Genomic DNA, 21,629 nt, shown 5'->3' on the forward strand with positions numbered 1-21,629 from the left:
ATAAAAGAAGAGAAATTTGACCAAACACAAAATGAACGAGGACAACTCCAAAAGTCATTTGCCTCATCATCCAATGCTTTTTATTATCACGTATTACGTAATGATGAAGTGATTTGGCGTGCCTCGCGCTCAGTGTTTATGCGTGACGTCACGGCATGCTCTCGACGCCCCTCCCCTCGCGTCCTCTCTGTGTTGTTTCCGCATAATTAGAGGAATCTCCGCCCAACCCGATTCCAGCTTGGCTGCGTTGTTTGGGGACAGTCCGAAGATGGCGACGGCCCAGCTGTACTGCGTCTGCCGGCAGCCATACGATGTGAGCCGGTTTATGATAGAATGCGATATTTGTAAGGACTGGTTTCACGGCAGGTAAGGAATGCAACCGTTTCTTCGCCATATGTTGTGTCAGAAAGGCAACAAAAACACCCGCGTATGAAATCCTATGGCACTTCGGATGTCAGTAAGCCGCGCGTTGAGCTCGCTCGCTCGCACTGAGACGATTTCACGCTCTGCTTTGTCAATATTTCCAGGCGTTAATCGCACCCGTTGCCATTTTCATAATGTAAACACTCGTGTGGCGCGTCTGTTAATTCTTTCCTAGCTTCGTTGTTGTTTTGCAGTAACATTTGACTGTTTTTCCATGGCTTCAGCGATCAGAGCAGCGAAAATGGGTTCACGTAGGGTTTTCTCAGTAGCTTTGTGGCTAGGATTTCAGAGCACCAGCTGACATGAACAACTCATGTAGTTTTTTTTGTCACTTAAGGAAATAAATGACAGGATTGACATGGATGTTGAAGTCACGTGAGATTGTGTGGTGTCAGACGCCAAGTGAAGGTTATTAATATTGCACATTTAACTGCAGTTGGGTGCTGTGCATGTCAAAAAGTAAACTATTAGAATGTGATATAAGATAAAAAATAAGTAAAATAACATGCAGTAATAATGAAAAAAGAAAACGGCTAGAAAAGGAATATGAGTTAAAGCATGATCGAGTGGTGCTGAAACTTGTGAAGTGAACTCGTGCATGATATTTTCCTCTTGATTAAGATTGTGGGGGAAACATATTATAAACAGTACAAAACTTAGTTTCATAGAGTATGATAAAACGAGCATTTTAATAGTTTTACATTTGTTTGAAATTCACTTTTCACTATAATATGATATTTTTGGTGACTTGGGATTGCTTTATGTTTTATGCAGCCTATATTGGGACTTTTATTGCTCTTAGCTCGTAAATTAAATGTATTTGACATCAAGGTTGTTTCTTTGTTGGGGTTTCTGCAGCAGTCAGTCTGTGAAGCGTGAAAAAAACGTGGGGGGTTTCGATGAAAAGTTACACGGGGAGGGGGGGGGGGTATAACTAAACAAAGACGTGTGGTTGAGTTTACGAGATCAGACCCTTGCCTATTTCTCTCGTTAAGTGCCTTAAATATGCATTACAGATTGCTTGGAAACTGGAAAGTAGCTTCCAATTTTGGGGGGGTGGCTAGGTTTAATGGCAGTATTAAATGTAAAAGGGAAAGACACGCTTGTAAAGGAGCGCAGCCCCATAAGGTTTCTGTGATTGTTTGGTCTTTTTGATTGACAGCAGGGGTCGGGCATTTAAATCCCCCAGTTATACAAATATGGGCATATGGTTCCGCCTCTTAAAGGGACAGGTACCGTTTGACGTGTACAGCGTGGAGCTGAAGCTGTGTGAAATGCTCAGGATGAAAACAAAAACGCAAATGCAAGAACGTCGTGCTGCTTGTTTATGAGTGTGATATATGTCCGGCACATTTGTTTTTAGTTTACTTGTAAATCTTTACACTAAAGGTCAAAAGTTTGGAATAAAGTGTTTAAATGTTTGTGAAAGTCTCTTCTGCTTACCAAGACTGTATTTATTCAATCAAAATGCAACAAAAACACTAATATTGTGACTACTATTACAGTTTAAAATAACTGTTTTCTGTGTTGATATATTTGTGATTTATTCATGAGATGCAAATCTGAATTTTCAGCATCATTACTCTTCAGTGTTACATGATCCTTCAGAATTTGAATATGCTGATTTTGTGCTCAAGAAACATTTATTGTTATTATCAGTGTTGAAAACAGTTTTTGCTGCATAATATTTTTGTGGAAAATGTGATAAACTACCATTTAAAAGTTTTGGGTAAGATAAAAATATATATATATTCAGCAAGAATGCATTAAATTGATCAATAGTATTAGTGAGGACTCTTGCACTGTGTGTTTTCCGCCCAAATATTAAACAACAAAAAATATTTTCAACATAGATTATTATAGGAACTATTATTAACAATTCAGCACCAATAATAATTGATGATAATTGAACACCAAATCAGCATATTAATGACTTCTGAAGGATCATGTGACACTAAAGACTGGAGTGATGGTGCTGACAATTTAGCTTTGCTATTGCAGGGATAAATTGCATAATAAAATAATACATAGCCTATTAAAATAGAAAGCGCTTGAAGTTGGGCTGCATTTGTATTCTTAATGCAGGTTTTTCATAATACCAGCATTTCAAAGGTCAATCATAAACCGGTCACAACCCAAATTTCCCACCCTTATTATAGAATATAAATATTTACCGTGGTTTTCAAGCATACTTGCATTATTAGGCCTCTGCATTTAAATTGCATGAGATGTTTAGTTTTGCCAAGGGGCTTCTGTATCTGTGTATCACAACATTGTGGTGCCCACTGGCACTGTTGATAACGCGGGATAATCATATTTGTGGGGTGCGTGGTTGATGTGTTTTGTTCTGATACTCAAAGGTTCAGTGTGTCACCGCTGCCTGCCACCAATGGGATTAAGCTGTCTTACCGGTTGCCCGGGCTTGGCTGTTATCTGGCTCTGTGCACAGCCTGGTTTGGGAGGCAGGATCCGCTGGGGGCGAAGGCCTTCGATAATTCCTGATATTCATGCCTGATAGTGACAAGAGGCCTTGATGTACAGTTTCAATCTTGCAAAAAAAAAAAAAAAACAGCCCATATGTGCCTTACCTACCAGGTGCAGGCCAGTTTTTCAAGCTTCACCGTGACCTTGGAATGTTACCCAATGTTTAAATGGTTAGTTTATCCTAAGCAAATCCTCCTAAACCAGTTCTGAGGTCTGAGATTCAGTGCGTCTCTGTCTTTTGAATAATGTGTGTATTTGCATGCTTGATGCACGTGCGTGGGTGTGCTTGTGTGTTTGTAGGAGGAGAAAGATTGATGAAGGCCCCACTGCCCAGAGGCAAGTTCAAAGCCCCATTCATCAACGTCCCTCTGAGGTTGAAAACACTGAGGGGAGATAGATGACTTCTGTCTTGTCAGCCTAGGTTTTTAGTAGGATTGGCCCGGTCGAAAAGTCACCCCTGTTTTTGTACGTGACATTAGGGATTCTTAATGATGACAAGTGCTGCTTCACTAGAATATTAATTGGGATAAAATAAAATCGGATGTGTTTTCTGAAAGAAAATGATTTGTATCTGTTACTAAGTTATAAAATATCTAACATGAATATATAAATGCATGATTCTAAACTCCATATCGGTTTTCCAATATTATTTGAGCCGTTTGTCAGATGGATTTTTCACTGGACGGTTATGAGTAATGGCCTTAAGTTGGCAACCTATTGATTTCATGACCATTATCCACTTTATGAATAGACTGGATGATCTCACTGGTCATCTGTCACATTTGCCATAACTAATACGGGCTATTTCAGTATTTCAATGAATTGAAAAGGGAAAATAGTTAGAGCTGTGGGAATGTCGCCTCAAACCACAGGTCTGGTTTCACTCATCACAAAATACTAGACTCTTTTGAATATCATAAGACATTCCAGTTTGATTATATTCATGTGACATCATTGATTCAAAATGTACTATTATTTTACTATTAATTTGTTTTATTGTTGTAGTGAAATGAGTAATTAGCAATGAACAACTATAAATCTGTTTTGCACGTTGGATAGTGGAAACTTGAAAATAATTCATATTAAAAAACAATACAGAACCGTTCAAAAGTTTGTGGTCGATTGATATTTTTTTTTAAATGTTTATGCTCACCAAGGCTAGATTTATTTGATCAGAAATACACTAAAACTATTATATTGTGAAATATTATTATTATTATTGTTATTATTACAATGTAGAATTGTTACAATGTTTTCTATTTTAAAGGAGAACTCCGGTCAATTTTAACATTGAGCTCATTTTTTTGTAAATTTGGAGTGCTGTCAATACAGAGAAAAACGACAAAAATCGGTGTTGCCTACACCGAGTTATCCTCTTTTTAAAATTTGCACCCTGTTGACTTCAATGGGGCAAGTATTAAACCTGCTTTTAGCCTCTTAACATCCTTGATGTGTCATTACAAGTGCACAGCTAATGTGAGTGATTCCTTCAGAGTGATCACGGGTGAATCTGACTGCAGTAGATGTGAAAGATATAAAAATGATGTTATTTCAGCCAGCCCACATACCTGTATTTACATCCTGTTTTCGGTCGAAGTCCATAGTAATCGATTGTCGAGTTCACACGCATAGGTTTAGTTACCTATGATCACGCGCGTGAACTCGACAATCGATTACTATGCAAATTTTAAAAAGAGGATAACATGGTGTAGGCAACACCGATTTTTGTCGTTTTTCTCTGTATTGACAGCACTCCAAATTTACAAAAAAATGAGCTCAATGTTAAAATTGACTGGAGTTCTCCTTTAATATATTTTAAAATGTAATTTATTCCTGAGATGCAAAGCTGAATTTTCAGCATCATTACTCCAGTCTTCAGTGTCACATGATCCTTCATAAATCATTCTGATATGCTGATGTGGTGCTTTGTGTTTCAGAATTCTAGTAAGTTCAACAACAGAATTTATTTGAAATTGAAATCTTTAGTAATATTATAAATGTCTTTACTGTCAATGGTGCACATAAATTTAACGTGTCCTTGCGGAATAAACTAGTTAACTAAGTTAAGTTAACAGTTTAAACTGGAAGGCTCTATGCTATTTTTAATGGCAGTTGCAGTCTTGTTTGTTTTGATCGCCAAACAAAGGTGAGAGTTTGCAGCACAGTTGCGTCTGGAGGAAGTGCCCTGCTCTTGTTGGGGTTATGGTCTTGGCCAAGCTTGTGGGTTTGAAGCAGTAAAGCCTAGTTTCCTATGCTAAATGCTGCTTCCTGTGCTCATTACTCTCAGGGGCTTGCCTGTGTTTAAAACAGACAGTCGGTTTCTTCACAAAGAGACATAAAGTATCAGAGGGAAAGGCTTTAGTTTATCTTTCTTTGCCCTCATTTCGTGTTATGTTTCCTGCTGCTTCACTTGTCTGTTGGCTGAGCTTTTTTTTGCACACCGTTTCCTCCCCGACTTCCCTCAGCCTGGCTTAATTTAGCAAATAAGTGCAGCCACACATCAAAACGGTGTTCTTTGCAGTGAAGATCTGCTTTGCTAACGCAAAGGGTGTAGGTTCACCTCACAATCCTGCTCAGCCACTTTATCTTACTGTTCTATCATTATGCCCTCAAGCAAAGCACTTAACCCTAGTTTATTCCAGGGAGTCTTTGCAATTAGAGTGTTGTAGGTCGCACAGGATGAAAAGTGTCTGCTAAATGACGAGTAACTCAAGATTGGGACTGATGGATGCGGGAGTTCATTGTCAGGTTCTGCTTTGACACCCAACTCGGAAACCCTACACTTCCACATCATAATTAGGGACTCTATCAATTAAAGTCTAGTGAATGAGCTCATTTAGACTTGTTTACCCAGCCGCATGTCATTCCAAACTTGTACGACCTTTTGTTTCTTCCGTAGAATACAAAAGGAGATGTTTAGCATCTCACGCTCATAAAGGAGTGGTCAATCCTTTATGATGGCTTTGGTGACGAAAATACCTAAATGTAAGTTGTTCACTTTTATTGTATAGAAAAATCTCAGATATTATGCTATAAGTTGCAGTTGTGATCCACAGGAGAAAGGAAATCAGCAAAAATGAGGGTGTGTGAAAGATCACTGAATGAGAAGGAAATTAGACTAGAAATAACTAGATGGAAATTTAATTTAATTTATTCTAAATTGTATCTATTCTTTCTTCACTCTTGCTTCTGTGGAACACAAAAGAAGATTTTTTTCAATGGGCTCCAATGTGGTTTGGTTCCCAATGTCTTTCAAAATAACTTATTTTGTGTTCTTCAGAAGAAAGAAAGTCATACTGGTTTGGAACAGCATGAGGGTGAGTAAATTATGACAAAATATTCATTTTTGGGTGGACTATCCCTTTAAGAAGCATTAAGTGGAAAACTCTGAATGGTTAAATTCATTGATTCCCATCCCTAATTCCTTAGTAGCACAAATCAAGAACAGTTGTGATGGACTGAATAGACATATTCCTTGAAATTCTCCACATTTTCATGCATGCTTTAGTAAGCAAGGAGGCCTCAGGCTAAAACCATAGTACAAAGTGGGATTCTGAGAGCGTAATGGGATCTATGGCTTACATACTGTGAATTCTGCCTGTGAACTTGCCATCACCATGGAGACTCTTTTCATCTGCTTGCAGTCTAGGTGAACGATTGGTTAAGCCTTCAGGAGATCTCATTGGTTGTGTTGGGTTTATGCACTTATGATGACTCCTTCAAAGGAGCCTTCAAGTATCCTCCATCGTTCTTCTACTAAATCCCTTGCTAGGATCTACATTAGTCCTGACAAGCCACAAGAAACCAGTCCTCACCCATTATCTCAGGAACCATCAAAAATGTATTGCACTCTCATTGGGGGCCCATGGGTACTTCTCTAAAAACGTGGCATTGAGAAAAATGGCCACATCCTTTTTTTTGTTTGCCTAGACTTGTTCCATCTCCTGACTTCCACTGAGTAATGACTATCTCCATTCAGGCTAAATGGCAGGTCAAAAGAGCTCAGTGAGGAACGTCTGTTGTCTGAACGTTCTTCAACCGTGTCTGCTCAATGCGCTCTCATGTCCAAATCCCAACATCTTTTCAGGGCTTAAAGGCTATTCCTTCCAGACACGGACAACCAGATTTATGATATTGATGGAATGGAGCCCAGAGTCTTGTTTGTGTTGTAATTTCCCCAGTCAATAAGCTTTTAGTCAAAGGATCATCCAGTATGGCCATCTAGAACATTATCCCAATGTTAATGTTGTTTTTGTTGTGACATGCGTCGTATTTGGACAAAAGATTTGGACGGATGCAGTGACATTCTATTTCCCGTGAGGACCCCCCCCCCCACTCCTCACTCATCACAAAACAACATGCAATACCAGTGCAACAGCGTAAGCCTTGGCAATGAGTAAATGCAATAGCCTGGTAAGATTTAAATGAATAAAATAGCACTGAAACAAATAAGTCCAATACTGCATCTCTCATACTTTAATGCTATTATCATATTTCACACTAAGCCACCCACCGGAGGATGAAAAGTGCGCGGTTTAGCAAGTCTCATGAGGCTTTGTGGAATTTGTTTGTGGCGATATTATGGTTGTTGGCTTGCTCATCTGTGTTAACAGGGAATCTCTAATAGTGGAACACAAAGCTGAATGATGGATTTATTCTCAGATATTTCCAACCAGAATTAAAGGAAAGAAAAAAGTATTAGCCTCATGGCAAGCTGCCATCTAGGACATCATATTTGACTGATTTGGCATGCAAATAATGCAATATGCACACAAATATTGGGTAAAATAGTACGTTTATTATTTTTATTGAATGAATTTTAAATATTTAAATATAAACGTTTCTCTTGTCTTGTCTAAATATAAAATGTTTCTATGTGGGTGAGTGCAATTTAGAAAAATTTAAAAACTATACATATGGTGTACTATATTAATAAATGCCATAAAACTAGTCAATTGTTTGTTCATGATACCTAATTTAATAATTAATGGTAACGAATTTGAACTGTTGTAAAGTGTTACTTTTTGTTTATGTATATGTTGATTCATATTTACGTAAATTTTTTACATAATTTTCGTAAAAACATTGACTTCAAAAAAACAATAGCACATACTCTGTCATATACTCATTATTTTTTTTACTTATTTCAAAATGCTTTTAAGTAATTAATTACTTGTTTTTATGTGAGTATTTGACCGCAACACTCGATTATTTCATCACCATTATTTCATCATTTAACTCTCCATAGCAGTAACTTGCCAATAATATTGCACTTCATATTTTCTTTGGCTGTTGCATCATGCTCTCTTTCTGCCTGAATCTTCTTGTTACGCTAGCAACCCACCAGTCTCTTGTGATGTAAGCTCTCTTGTGGCCTGAACTCATTCAGATTCAGAACTCAAGCAGTCTTTTTTTTCTCCCTCCCAGTGCTGTTCTTTTCTCCCATCTTGCTTGGCAACAGATGAATGTTTTAGCATCTGTTATCGTGGCTCAAAAACTCCTGAGTCAAATCTGTTTTAGTGACACAGTGTTCTTCACCACATATTATTCAGATAGAGTAGGAGTCAACCTTTCTCACGGATTTGAGGAGAGAGCCAGTGTGTCGTCCAACAGTAGGTCAAGAACTGAGGCGGTGTGATGTAATGATCTCCATGAGTCACTTCCTGCATGTCCTTTTTGGTTGTCTCATCTCAATCACAAGTGTGAGAGTCTGAAGGAAACCGAGGGAAGGAAAGTTCTTGGCTGGCATTTGCAGTGGGAGCTAGCTTTTTGTTTGTTCTGGCTCCTTTGAGGAAAAAAAACGTATGTAGATGTTGACGTGGTGCACTCGCTTCCGACTGATCCTTCATTTTCATTTTATAAAACGTCCCCTCATGCCACTCCAAACCAAGCTGGTGAGCATCCTGTTCGGTTAATCCAATCGGTCACATTTCACTTAAACAGTAGCCTACACATTTGCTTACATTCCCTAAAATAAGGAACAAGTATACAATAAACACTAAGCCAGAAATCATATTGTGCTAGAAGCGTAGAGGATTTCACTAATAAGTTTCTTGAACAACAATCATCTGACCCAATTCCTTCACCACTTTAAATGATACATAAATAATTTGAAACAAAAAAAAACTAAACAAAAAGCACTGAAAACATGTAATGTTTTAATAGGACTGTAACTTTATTTTGTCTGGCAGCTAATGTTGTTAATAATGTGAGAAAAAAAACAATAAAACCCAAATTTTCCCAGTAGGAAGGCTAATTTCAATCTTTTGATGTGGACACCACATTGCCACTCAAATGCCACTGTTTCCCACACTGGTTTCCAACATAAACATACTCCCCTCCCCCGTTCACCTCATGTCTCGTGCCCTGGAGCCCAACCAAATGTAACCTCAGATCTGGAGCTCTGGTTTAGCCGGGCTTGACTGGGGTTAAACATAATCGACCGTAGATGACCCAGTCTGGTGTTACGCTCCGGTCACTGCAGAATCTGTTAAATCTTTGGGAGGTTGCTAATCAAGGCTACTAGGTTTGTTTTAAAAGCCATGGTGCACCACATGCAGATTGTTTGTTATATTGCAGTGTCAGACTATTTCAGTTTACTTCCAGCTAGTCTAGCGTTCTCCACGTGAAGCCCTCATTGTTTGGAGCACTTCACTCTGGGTAACGTAACACTCAAACCAAGGAGTTGGCGAAATTGCTTTCTTTGGCAACATCGAGCAAAACCTGAGCCAGAAAAGTGTGCAAGGCCTTATTACCTGCCTGGCTAATGAATCTCCACACGATGCCAAGAGCTAGCTTGTCAAATGACTTCCTGTGAAACAACATGCCTTTAAGCTAATTGGAGTGTGCGGCTGGAAGTGGAAAAATTAAGAAGTGGGGCAAAGGGGTTTTGAGCGATAAGATGCTTGTTGGCAAAGCTACCGAGCACATGTTTAATAAGCTCCATCTGCAAGTGCAAGACAGTTTGCATATTGTTATATAGCAAGAGCGTCATACAAGATCCTGTGCTCCTTCCTCAAAGTAATTCCACTGGCTAAGACTGGGTAATCATTGCGTTATTAGAAATCAATCTAATATGCATAAAAACAATATATATATATATATATATATATATATATATATATATATATATATATATATATATATATATATATATATATATATATATATATATATATATATATTTATATATTTATATATTTTATTTTATTTTTTAATGCCAAAAACGGTTAAATGATCCATTTAAATTGATTTCATGATTTCTGCATTAGCACTAGCTGGTAAGAACAGCTTTTTTGATTAGCTAGATAAAATAATGTACTGCATGTCTTCATTTGTATTAATTGTTTTTACCATTATTTGCATTAAGAAGCACGATATACACTGAAAAGTTTGGGGCAGTAAGATTTATTTTTTAAAAGAGATATTATATTCTTCTATACTATTATAAATATTTATATTGTTATTTAATATTGTAACACAATACTTCTATTTCAAATAAATTTTGTTTATTTGAACTTTCTATTTTTCAAAGAATCCTGAACAAAATGTATCATGGTTTCCATAAAAATATTAAGCAGCACAACTGTATTCAACATTGATAATGAGAAAAATTCTTTCTTGGGCACCAAATTAGCCTATTAGAATGATCATGTGACACTGAAGACTGGAGTAATGATGATGAAAATTCAGCTTTACCATTAACAAATCAAAAATCTAATAATAAAAATAGAAAACAGTTCTTTTAAATTGTAATAGTATTTCACAATATCTGTGCTTTTGTTGTATGTTGATCAAATGAACACAGCCTTAAAAAAAATCTTACTGACTCCAAACTTTTGAATAGTACTGTATACTGTTCTTGCATTTTGCATAGCTGTTTAGAAGACTATGGCTTCATATTGACTTTGGCTTAACTTGCATCAAGGATTCATTAGTCATTGATTTCACATACAATTAATTTTGTGCATTCAAATAATTCGTTTATGTTTGTTTTCTTGCAGCTGTGTTGAGGTAGAAGAGCACCATGCTGTGGACATTGACGTTTACCACTGTCCCAACTGTGACGTCCACCACGGACACTCCCTGAGTATGTATCCACTTTTTTGACTGTTAGACCCTATTGGTTCATCCTTACCAGTAAATTGAAATTAAGCTCCTCAGATTTTTTATTTTTGTGTTTGGAATATGTTACCAACCTAATTATCTGATGGAGACATTAACTGGTTTAAGAGGATGCTGTGCATGTCTGGTCACTGTGATCAACAAGCATGTTATGGCATTGTGGTAGTATAGTAATGACTACGATTATTGTTCCGAGGCCAGACATATTGAGTTCTCTCTGCCTGATTTTACAGTGAAGAAGCGGAGCAACTGGCACAGACACGACTACACTGAGCCAGATGACGGCAGTAAGCCAGTGCAGGCTGGCACCTCTGTGTTTGTGCGGGAGCTGCAGGCCAGGACCTTCCCTAGGTATGTGTGCCAATTGTGGGACGCCAACACAGTCACGACAAAGCTCTCCAGCGCTTGGTGCCACCCATGATGCCACACGATTCACATGGGCACAGCTAATGCACTTCTTTGAAGACCGCTCATTGTGGCAGTGGCCTGAAAAGTTTTATTGTAGATTACAAGTCAGTACTTCAGCTAAAGTAATAGTTCCCCCCCCAAAAAAGGATATTTTAAAGACTGTGCTGGTCGCTCTTTTCCATATAATTTAATGACAAGCTTCACTAAGTTTGTAAAAGCACTATAAAATCACACTACTGTTCAAAACTCTCTTATGCTTACTATGGCTGCATTTATTTGATTAAAAATACAGCAAAAACAATAATATTGTGAAATAATATTACAATTTAAAATGTCCACTTTAATATATTTAAAAATGTAATTTTAACCTTCAGTCAAGTCAAGTCATCTTCATTTATATAGCGCTTTTAACAATGTAGATTGTTTCAAAGCAGCTTTACAGAGATAAACGTATAATTTAAGGTAACAGAGATTGTTTTGGCTTTATAGCGGTTCTTTAATAAAGTTATTTTCCAGCTAAAGTTAGTTTTGATTGATTCGCTTCCGTCGCAACGATCATTTGTTATTAAATTAGGGGCCGCTAAGACGACACCATTCTCTCTACACAGACTTTAAACGCGAACCTGTGAGAAACGCTGATGTCGTTCACATGCGCATTAAGAATTGGTTCTATAGTAATGAGTGTTTGAATATATGTGCGCAGGTTTGTAATTCCCTACAAACCAAGCCTAAACAAAGTACTGGTCTTTTCCTTATAAATTTTGATACAGAATTATTTTATTTTGTCACTTCGGGGTAGGTACGCGAAATGAATTTTCCTGACAATGCTTTATCTGTAGAGTGGTAAAGGGATCCTCCATAGGGAGAGACTAGTTGGCACTTCAGCACTGCGTTGTCATCGGGTCCAGACAAAGGTCCTTCGTCAGATCTGGATACGGCCTGGATCCGGCAGGCTGCGGGAAAACCTTGGGATAAACAAAGACACTAAAATTAGCGTAGATGCCATTCTTCTTATGATGTAACGAGTACATCAGGATTTATGGGAAGTGTTCCCGGTTCCGTCTGACCTAATCTATGCAGCCTACCATTGAATTATAGAAGCCTATAATATGTTATGTGTATGCTAGGTCAAAGAGATGTGTCTTTTAATCTAGCTTTGAACTGACAGAGTGTGTCTGCTTCCCGGACAATGTTAGGAAGGCTGTTCCAAAGTTTTGGTGCTAAATAGGAAAAGGATCTACCGCCAGCAGTCGATTTTGATATTCTAGGTATTATCAACTGGCCGGAATTTTGAGATCGCAATAGACGTAAAGGACTATAATGCGTTAAGAGCTCGCTCAAGTACTGCGGAGCTAAACCATTTAGTGCTTTATAAGTAATCAGCAATATTTTAAAATTTATGCTATGCTTAATAGGGAGCCAGTGCAGTGTTGACAGAACCGGGCTAATATGGTCATACTTCCTGGTTCTGGTAAGAACTCGAGCTGCTGCATTTTGAACTAGCTGTAGTTTGTTTATTAAGCATACAGGGCAACCACCCAGTAGAGCATTACAATAATCTAGCCTTGAGGTCATGAACGCATGAACTAATTGTTCCGCATTTGTCAGTGAGAGCATATGACGTATGACGTATTCAGTGTCACATGATCCTTCGGAAATCATTTTAATATGCTGATTTGCTGATCAATAAAAATGTATTATTATTATCAATGTTTAAAACAGTTGTGCTGTTTTTGTAAAAACCATGATGGTTTTTTTTTTATGTATAACAAGTTCAAAAGAACAGCATTTATTTGAAAGGGAAATCTTTTGTAACATTATAAATTTCTATAGTGTCACCTTTGATCAATTTAATGCTTTCTTGCGTAATACAATTTCTTTAAAAAACTAAATCTTACTGGCCCCAAACTTTTAACTGTGTATATTCCAAGTCTTCCAAAACTTTTTGTAAGAAACAGACCAGCATTTTTTTTTTCAGTCATTATTCAGTCACAAGCTTTGCATCTATGGAGTTGTAAACCACTGCAATTGAATAATTGAGTCAGTAACTTAAATCAGTTTGATTAATGAGCACATTTTTTAGACCTTTTCATGTAGACCAAATCGTTTTATTCATGCATTGGACATTAATACTTCTCTCATGAACTAGCTGTATTCTGTATAGCATATTCAAGATTTTCAGTGAACAACAAACTTTTTTTATATAACAAACTGTTTAAATTTTTGTCTAAATAGTTTATACTTCATGTTACTCACGCTCTTTAATCAGTAATTATCCTGTTTTATTCTGCAGTGGAGATGAGATCTTGCAGCAAATGCAGGGCGGTCAGGTGACCCAGAGGTATCTGGAGAGACATGGCTTCCGCTATCCCATCGTTGTAACCAAAATGGAAGGGCTTGGTCTCCAATTACCTCCGCCGGATTTCTCCGTCAAGGATGTAGAACGCTACGTTGGTAAGGAGGGCGATGAGTTCCTATCATCCTCTTCACGCTTTTTCTTCCACCTTTACCCATTGTGCTCCACATCATAGCACTGAGCAGCAGCGCTTCATGGGTTTAAATATTAATTCCACTAAGAGTTGTCTTCATGTAATGGAGTTGCATTACAGTCCATCCACTGCGGGGATCAGATGTTAATCTTAGGTGAGTCAAATGGGTCTAACCTTTTAGCAAACATTAATCAACCCATAATGAAGTAATTGTGTAGATAAAAGTGGTGTACCTTACACCAGCCTAGAAGGCCTCATCTCATTGATAGTCTGGTCTTTATAGTGTCCGATTACACAGCCGCTATATCTTTCCCACTGAGCTTTGTCCGTAAAGTTTAGGTTACAGCTCACTCCTCTACCTCTCACATTTGTGATAACATATTGGTATCATGATACACATAGCGATCAGCTGCTCCATTTGGGTCCTGGAGGGGTGCCTGTGGCCCACTGGGAATGAAAGTGTGATTATATTGCACTTACTGTGAGGCTACTGCCACACCTTCTGGTGTCTGTCGGGCCACTGCTAATGTTTTAGCAGTTTCTTCAACTTTAACAAAATTAACATTTTCATTTGAAAACTAGAACCAATAACAACATTTTGGTAATTAAATTAAGGTAATTTAACTTTTTATGCTGTTCGGGGTGCTGTGTACTCAGGGGATCTATTAAAACGTAGTTTTTTGGTAACCAGCTGGACAAATTTGACATATTGCTACTCTAGCGTCATTTTTGGTCATGGTGAAGTGCGTCCACTTTGCTGACTTCTTGGCGGCATTCAAAAGCTAAAAATGCTGCCTTCGGAGGATGCATTCTAAGGAAGGAAGGCATCAAGGCACATCCGAATCCAATGTTAGCCTCACTTCCTGTCGTTTTTCAAGGCAGCATAGATGTATCCTTTGCTGCCTATGATATCCCTCAATCCTGTGTGACTGTTGAGCTATAAAAATAAATATGGCATCTAAAAGTTGTGGTTGGTGGTCAGTTTGTGCGTAAATGTATGTTTTCGACTTTTAATGTTATTTCTAGCAAGAAATTACTATTGTAGTAATTAAATATTCGCTTAGTTGTCACCAAAGCCCGCTCTATTCTAGATCATTAAACCATTCCAATGCCTTAGAATTCTGTCCAAAATCTGTTTCATGAGGTGCCTTCGTGCGCAAACGCTGCCTGCAAAATCATTGCCTGATAAGACTGCAAGGCAAGAAGGCAGCAGCCTAAGCTTGGTTGGGCGCATAAAATATCAGTTCACCGGATTAAGTGCTAATTTCACTGTTTCACTCAATGATTTCAACCCTTCAAAATTATCACTAATATTGCTGTGCATATATATAAAAAGAACACTTCCCATTCTTTTCTGGTCTATGTGCAAGAGATTGTGATGTGCTTTTTAGCATTCGTAGCATAAAGCTAAAAACGTTAAATTTGAGAAGTGTGAGGAAATCTGTAGACTGATGCTATGCCAGCCAAAAATCTATGTACATAGTTGAATTGCTTGATGAATGTTCAAGTTAACTGCAGTGACGTTATGTCTGGGGCAATGCACTAAAAGCTCTAGCTTTTGTCTTTAATGCACTTTTGACAGGATAGCTGCCCAGCTAATTCAGTTACTTCAGTGGGCAGCTTGCTTGCATGGCTCCCTAGCCAGCGAAATCGAACATTGTGGGTTTTTCCCCCATTGCCATTTGCTTGTAATGAAGAACCGCACTCTACGCCTGCTTTTGTGAAAGTCGCTTTTGTCCCACGCTTTGGGTACATTTTATGTCTCCATAACTATAAAAACGTTTGTTGTTACTGGTTAAAAGGAGTAATTAATGGCATAAATGTTTTAAATTATGCACATATAAACGCATATTACTGTCTTGTCGCTTGGAGTGCCTGTAATATTGTTTTTAATCTAACCCATATTTGTTGTTAGCACCATTGTGGATTTGGAACCATAAAGGATCCAATAGACATTTTTATTGGCAGTGTTTGCAAGTCATGATCCCAGAACAGCAGTAAAGGATCTCTTCATGGTCTACTTCGTAGGATGAGTTTCCTTCTGGCTTGGTACACTAGGGTGCCGTTTGTGTACACAAGCACCAGCTGTCCTGCTCAGTGTTTGAGGTTTTTCCCAGCAGCTTTCTGGTTGGTTTTGATGTTCTGCCTGCCATTTGTCTTTCTCACAGTTATAAACATCAGCTGATTTCTTGTTAAGAAACATCAAATAAGATCTTTCATTGTAGCTTCAGTGGAGAGATGGCCTTATTTGAGGACAATGGGAAACTTTTTAGTACCAAGAGTCTGGTCATTTGACATGATGGTCATTTGAAATATGATTTATGGCCATTTAATGATGTTGATTATTGCAATTTATCCCCGTTGAGTTTGTTTGGGTAATGATATTTGTTGTAGTAGTCTGTTCCTTTGATGCCCACTCATGCACATCACTCAATTTGCTCCCTCTGCTTATAGGAGGTGACAAAGTGATTGATGTCATCGATGTGGCCAGGCAAGCGGACAGCAAGATGAAACTGAGCGCCTTTGTGAAGTATTACTACAGCCCTCAGCGGCCGAAAGTTCTGAACGTCATCAGTCTGGAGTTTTCAGACACCAAGTTAGTATTGTTTGAAAGCAACTAATTTGAAATTACTGACAGATAACACAAAGGTGCCTTTTTTGAGTGCAGAAAAAAAACACACATTTTGATGACAACTTGAATGTCTTGCACTCAGGATGTCAGAGCTGGTGGTGGTCCCCGATATCGCTCAGAAGATGTCTTGGGTGGAGAACTACTGGCCTGATGATTCTTACTTTCCCAAGCCGTTTGTGCAGAAGTACTGTTTAATGGGTGTGAGGGAAAGCTATACCGACTTCCATATTGATTTTGGAGGCACATCTGTGTGGTACCACGTCCTGTGGGTAAGTTTGCATCACAAACCTTTGATCTTTCTATTCATTAGAGATTCCTGAAAAAATAAATATATCACAGGTTCCACCAAATGAAAATTTCTTGAACAGTAAATCAGCACATTAGAATGATTGATTTCTGAAGGATCATGTAACACTGAAGATTGGAGTAATGATGCTGAAAATTCAGATTTGCCATCACAGGAATTAATTACATTTAATTACAATTAAACTGTATTAAAATAGAAAACGGTGGTTGTTGTTGTTTATTTATGATTTCATAATTTTTTTTTTATATTTACAGGGTGGGAAAAAAGTTATTTTAAATTGTAATAATGTCACAATATTACTCTTTTTACTGTATTTTTGATCAAATAAATGCAGCCTTGTTGCACATAAGAGACCTCTTTCAAAAACTAAAAATCTTACTGACCACAAACTTTTTAAAGATTTTTCAAAAACAAATTTGCTGAATTATATGACGACAACTAAAATGAGTGATGATCAATGACTTATTAATTGCCTTACCTGTAGGGGGAGAAGATCTTTTACTTGATAAAGCCGACCCCGGCCAACCTTGCACTATACGAGGAGTGGAGCTCATCCCCGAACCAGAGCGAAGTGTTCTTTGGGGAGAAAGTGGACAAGTGCTACAAGTGTGTCGTGCGGCAGGGAACAACACTTCTTATTCCAACAGGTTAGCATTATTATTTCTTTTTGGAAACTTTGAGGTGTACGTTTTTTTTTTTTTTTTTTTTTTTTTTTATAATTAGGTCATCCTAAGGTACTTTAAAGGGGACCTATTATGCCCCTTTTTACAAGATGTAATATAAGTCTCTGCTGTTCCCAGAATGTGTCTGTGAAGTTTCAGCTCAAAATACAGAACAGATCATTCATTCTAGCATGTCCAATTTGCCTAGCCTAGAAATGTAGATGCACCCTAGCGGCAGCAAAATGTATTTTGCAGCCAGGGCAGTCTAGCAACTCTCCATTGACTTTCGAGCTGCAAAAACCTAAATTGGGTCAGGCCAATCACGTCATGTATAGAGTAGACGGGGTGGGCTTAACATAATGACGACAGAGTTGCGACGGTTACCTGCCACTTGAAAACAAAGAATGACGGCTGCTGCTGGCGAACAGTCATTCGAATCGGCTTTGTCCGCGACTCTGGAGGACTTGGCGTTAGGTTTTTCTCTGAGAAAAGAGCATAGAACGGCACTTAAGTCATTCTTAAAAAAAGGAAGATGTGTTCGTAGTTTTGCCGGCCAGATATGGCAAAAGTTGAATCTATCAACTAGCTCTGCTGTTGGGAAAACGCTCTGGTTGGTTGAAGCGCTGTCCTATTGCGTGCAGAGGGAATTTGAAAGACAGCCGTTTATCCCGCCCCTCGGATTGAGCCGTGTCTATGGTGAGTTGCCAGACCCAATATCTTGATGTAGGTCTGGCTTGCCAGGCTACAATTTGCCCCTATTGGGGTGTGAGCAAAAGCACGCCGTTTTCGTGTGTGTAGCTTTAAAGGAGTAGTTCACTTTAAGATGAAAATGACCCTATGATTTACTCACCCTCAAGCCATCCTAGGTGTATATGACTTTCTTCTTTCAGACGAATACAATCGGAGTTATATTAATAAACACCCTGTGTTCCGAGCTTTACAATGGCAGTGAATTGCAACCAACAGATTGAAGCTCAAAGTGCATCCGTCGATCATAAACGAACTCCACACTGCTCCGGGGGGTTAATAAAGGCCTTCTGAAGCAAAGCGATGAGTTTGTGTAAGAAAAATATTCATATTTCAAACTTTATTAAGTAAAATAACTACCTTCCGGCCAGACGAACATACGGATTTGACTTAAGTGTAAAGTGCAACTTATGTGAGTAATGCAACGTACTGCTGATATTTACTCTACGCCATGACGCACTATGCTACTTCTGACTTCATAAGTAGTCCGCAAGTAGACTGCGTTTGGCCGGAAGCTAGAATTTTATTACAAAGCTTGAAAGAGCCAGGACATTTATTAATATAACTCTGATTGTATTCGTCTGAAAGACGAAAGTCATATACAACTAGGATGTTGAGGGTGAGTAAATCATGGGGTAATTTTCATTTTAAAGTGAGCTACTCCTTAAAATCCAAAAAAGCTGATCCTCCCCACCCCTTTTCCAGAAGAGTGCAGAGCATTTACACATCATGCTTCAGATACTCTGCAACAAACAAAACTGGGGAATCTCACGCAGCTAAATTGTCAGTAGCGGTGTTCAGCCTTATGAACCGGAGTCGGACACAGATGAAGAGACTCCGGCAGAAGTTGCGACGCTTCTGAATGGTTTATTTTATGTAGTTGTTGAGTTAGCTTTATTCAACTTATCGATTAGCATCTTCTGACACGATCATCTATAAATTGTTGTACAGGTGCTCATGTGGAAACTGTAGTAGCATGTTGGTATCCGACCCATCTTTGATAATCAACTTTTGTGCAAATCCGGCATTGAACTGACAAAAACTAAACCTTTCACATTGAAGGAGAAAAATGAAGTTTTATGTTTGTCTGAGGGTTTATTAGGGACACACGAATGTTGGAGCAAGAGGAACTGGTATTCCACTTACTGTTGAGCAGCTGTCTTTTAATGGTGGTTCCACAGGAAGGCCAGGGCTGATTTGTGTTTTTCGTTTCAGGTTCAGATGTAGCAGGAATGAGCAGCCACTCTTACCACCCAGAGAGCCACATGAATCTTAGCGACACATCTTATCCAGTACATTGTTCATTAGTGAAGCTCCACAGCCTTTTTTGAATTACAATACAAACATGTAGTGTATCATCATCATGACTTCGTATTATATATGAAGTCAAATGATAGGGTATATATGGGTGTCATCATAAATCTGAACATTTTATGAAACCACACTCAAAATGAGCAGGTCATGAGAATACGTGGTCTTAAATGAATCTGGTTCCCAGCTGTGTTGATGGCACTAGCAGACCGGTTTAAAAATTTCACATCCCCCTGCTGTGAGACAGACTTCAAAAGTCCTTCAAAAGCTACGATATGAAAGTTGCTCATTGTTGGGGCTCTGCCTCTGAATCTGATGTATATTTATGCTTTCCCACACTTCGCATGTGGCCTATATGTTGAAGCGTAGACAGGAAGTCGTGGATGTAGTTGACAGACTAGTTGTTTGGTGGGCTCTGCAGTCTGCAGTGGTTTTGAAACACTCTGGGGGTTTGATTCACCTCAGAAGATCTCAGTTAGCCGTATAATCATGGCCCACCCAGCAAATGTATGTGAACTTTTGCTTGCCTTTTAAAGTCCTGTACATTTACTGCATTTACACTGTTTGTTGTAGGAGCATGTTGGTAAAGTTTGAACTTAGAGGGACATATCAGTGGATTTTGTGAAATTGGTCTCTCGATCCAGCTTTGCCGCACACCGGATATGAATGGCTTACTGTTTGCTAGAAAGAGACAGCTGCAGTTCAGACCAGATGTCTGAATGTGTCTGCATCTGTCAGTCAGCTGTTGACACACTCTTGACCTCTTTTGCAGGATGGATCCATGCAGTTCTCACCTCTCAGGATTGCATGGCTTTCGGTGGGAACTTCCTCCACAACCTCAACATAGGCATGCAGCTCAGGTGAGCGAGTGCTTTCACTCTTCAGAAATCAGAATTGGAGTGCTGTTGCTTCTGTTTGTCTTGATGGTGTCTCTTTAAAGTTGACCAATGCATTTTGCAGATACATTTTCTTTGTTCCATTGATTATATTGTCTTAATATTTTTGTGTTTTTCATATCAGCTTATCGGTTTTTCAGTTGTGTACATGTTGTGACTCAAGTGTAACTACTTATGTCCTCATATTAGGTGCTATGAGATGGAGCGGCGTCTGAAGACTCCAGACCTCTTTAAGTTTCCTTATTTTGAGGCCATTTGCTGGTTTGTAGCAAAGAATCTGCTGGAGACTCTTAAAGGTACGTCGTCTTAAATCACTCAGCATGTCAATACAGGGCACTTCAATCATTGGCATGCTGCCACTCCGTTCCCTGGTGTCCATCCTAATTGTCTGTTTATTGTCTGTCGTCAGAATCACGAGAAGAAAACTGCCTGCCTCCAGAATACCTGATCAAGGGAGTGAAAGCTTTGATAACTGCACTGAGGAACTGGCTAAAGAGAGAGGTGAAGGAAATTCTTATCACACAAGAAACTGCATCATGATATCAATTCTGTCATGTCAGCAGCGAACCATACCCCAGACTACCCTTTTTATGCGGACTCTGGGTACGGTTTGCAGGTGCGCACCCGAGTTCGGAAAACAGCGTTTACATCTTTTAAACCAACCAAAATCTGATGTCAATTGAATCCGGGTGCGCACCAAAAGCGCTAGTGTGAAATCACCCTTAAAACAACTTAACTTTAAAACCACCTGCAATCATCCCATTGTACATTGTAATCCCTGATTAAATAATGAGGGCAAGGGGCTTCCCAAAAGGGTCGATATCTGGTATCAGTGAGACTAGGTAAGAACCTGAGTTTGTTCTGTGACACAAACCCCTTATTGTCTACCATGTGTGCCCATTTGCCCAGGTCACAGAGCCAGCCAGCGAGGTCCCTGACCATATCAGACCCAACCATCTCATTAAAATGCTCACTAAGGAAATCCAGTACCTTGAGGTAAGCCAGACGGCCTGAAACCATGGCCATACACAGGCTTTTAGAAATACAGAGGTCTGAAAACTGAGCTTGCTTGGGGGGGTTTGGGTTGGATTTCGATTCTCCTGATCTACATATGTGCATTTTAAGTAAACCTAAAATGTAAAGCGT

At 38.8% G+C, this 21,629-nt stretch overlaps 1 protein-coding gene across 4 annotated transcripts in view; it reads left to right on the forward strand.

The window, feature by feature from the left end:
* The first annotated feature begins 250 nt into the window (after positions 1 to 250).
* kdm7ab (lysine (K)-specific demethylase 7Ab) overlaps positions 251 to 21,629 on the forward strand; it is a 28,820-nt gene continuing 7,441 nt past the window's right edge. For 2 of the 4 annotated variants that reach the window (XR_014029431.1, XM_081356717.1), the window contains exons 1-11: positions 253 to 366; positions 10,911 to 10,996; positions 11,265 to 11,382; positions 13,733 to 13,893; positions 16,383 to 16,524; positions 16,643 to 16,829; positions 17,352 to 17,514; positions 20,360 to 20,447; positions 20,673 to 20,779; positions 20,893 to 20,984; positions 21,393 to 21,479. Coding sequence is in view for 3 of the 4 variants with exons in the window: in XM_081356717.1 (XP_081212843.1) it covers positions 269 to 366; positions 10,911 to 10,996; positions 11,265 to 11,382; positions 13,733 to 13,893; positions 16,383 to 16,524; positions 16,643 to 16,829; positions 17,352 to 17,514; positions 20,360 to 20,447; positions 20,673 to 20,779; positions 20,893 to 20,984; positions 21,393 to 21,479 (1,329 nt within the window). In the remaining variant the exon portion in view is untranslated. Of the gene's footprint in view, positions 367 to 10,910; positions 10,997 to 11,264; positions 11,383 to 13,732; positions 13,894 to 13,996; positions 14,083 to 16,382; positions 16,525 to 16,642; positions 16,830 to 17,351; positions 17,515 to 20,359; positions 20,448 to 20,672; positions 20,780 to 20,892; positions 20,985 to 21,392; positions 21,480 to 21,629 lie in introns of those variants that run through there. The other 2 variants (XM_081356719.1, XM_081356718.1) reach the window with 2 other exon arrangements.

Source organism: Scardinius erythrophthalmus (assembly GCF_964197995.2).
Source record: "Scardinius erythrophthalmus genome assembly, chromosome: 24".
Lineage (NCBI taxonomy): Eukaryota > Metazoa > Chordata > Actinopteri > Cypriniformes > Leuciscidae > Scardinius > Scardinius erythrophthalmus.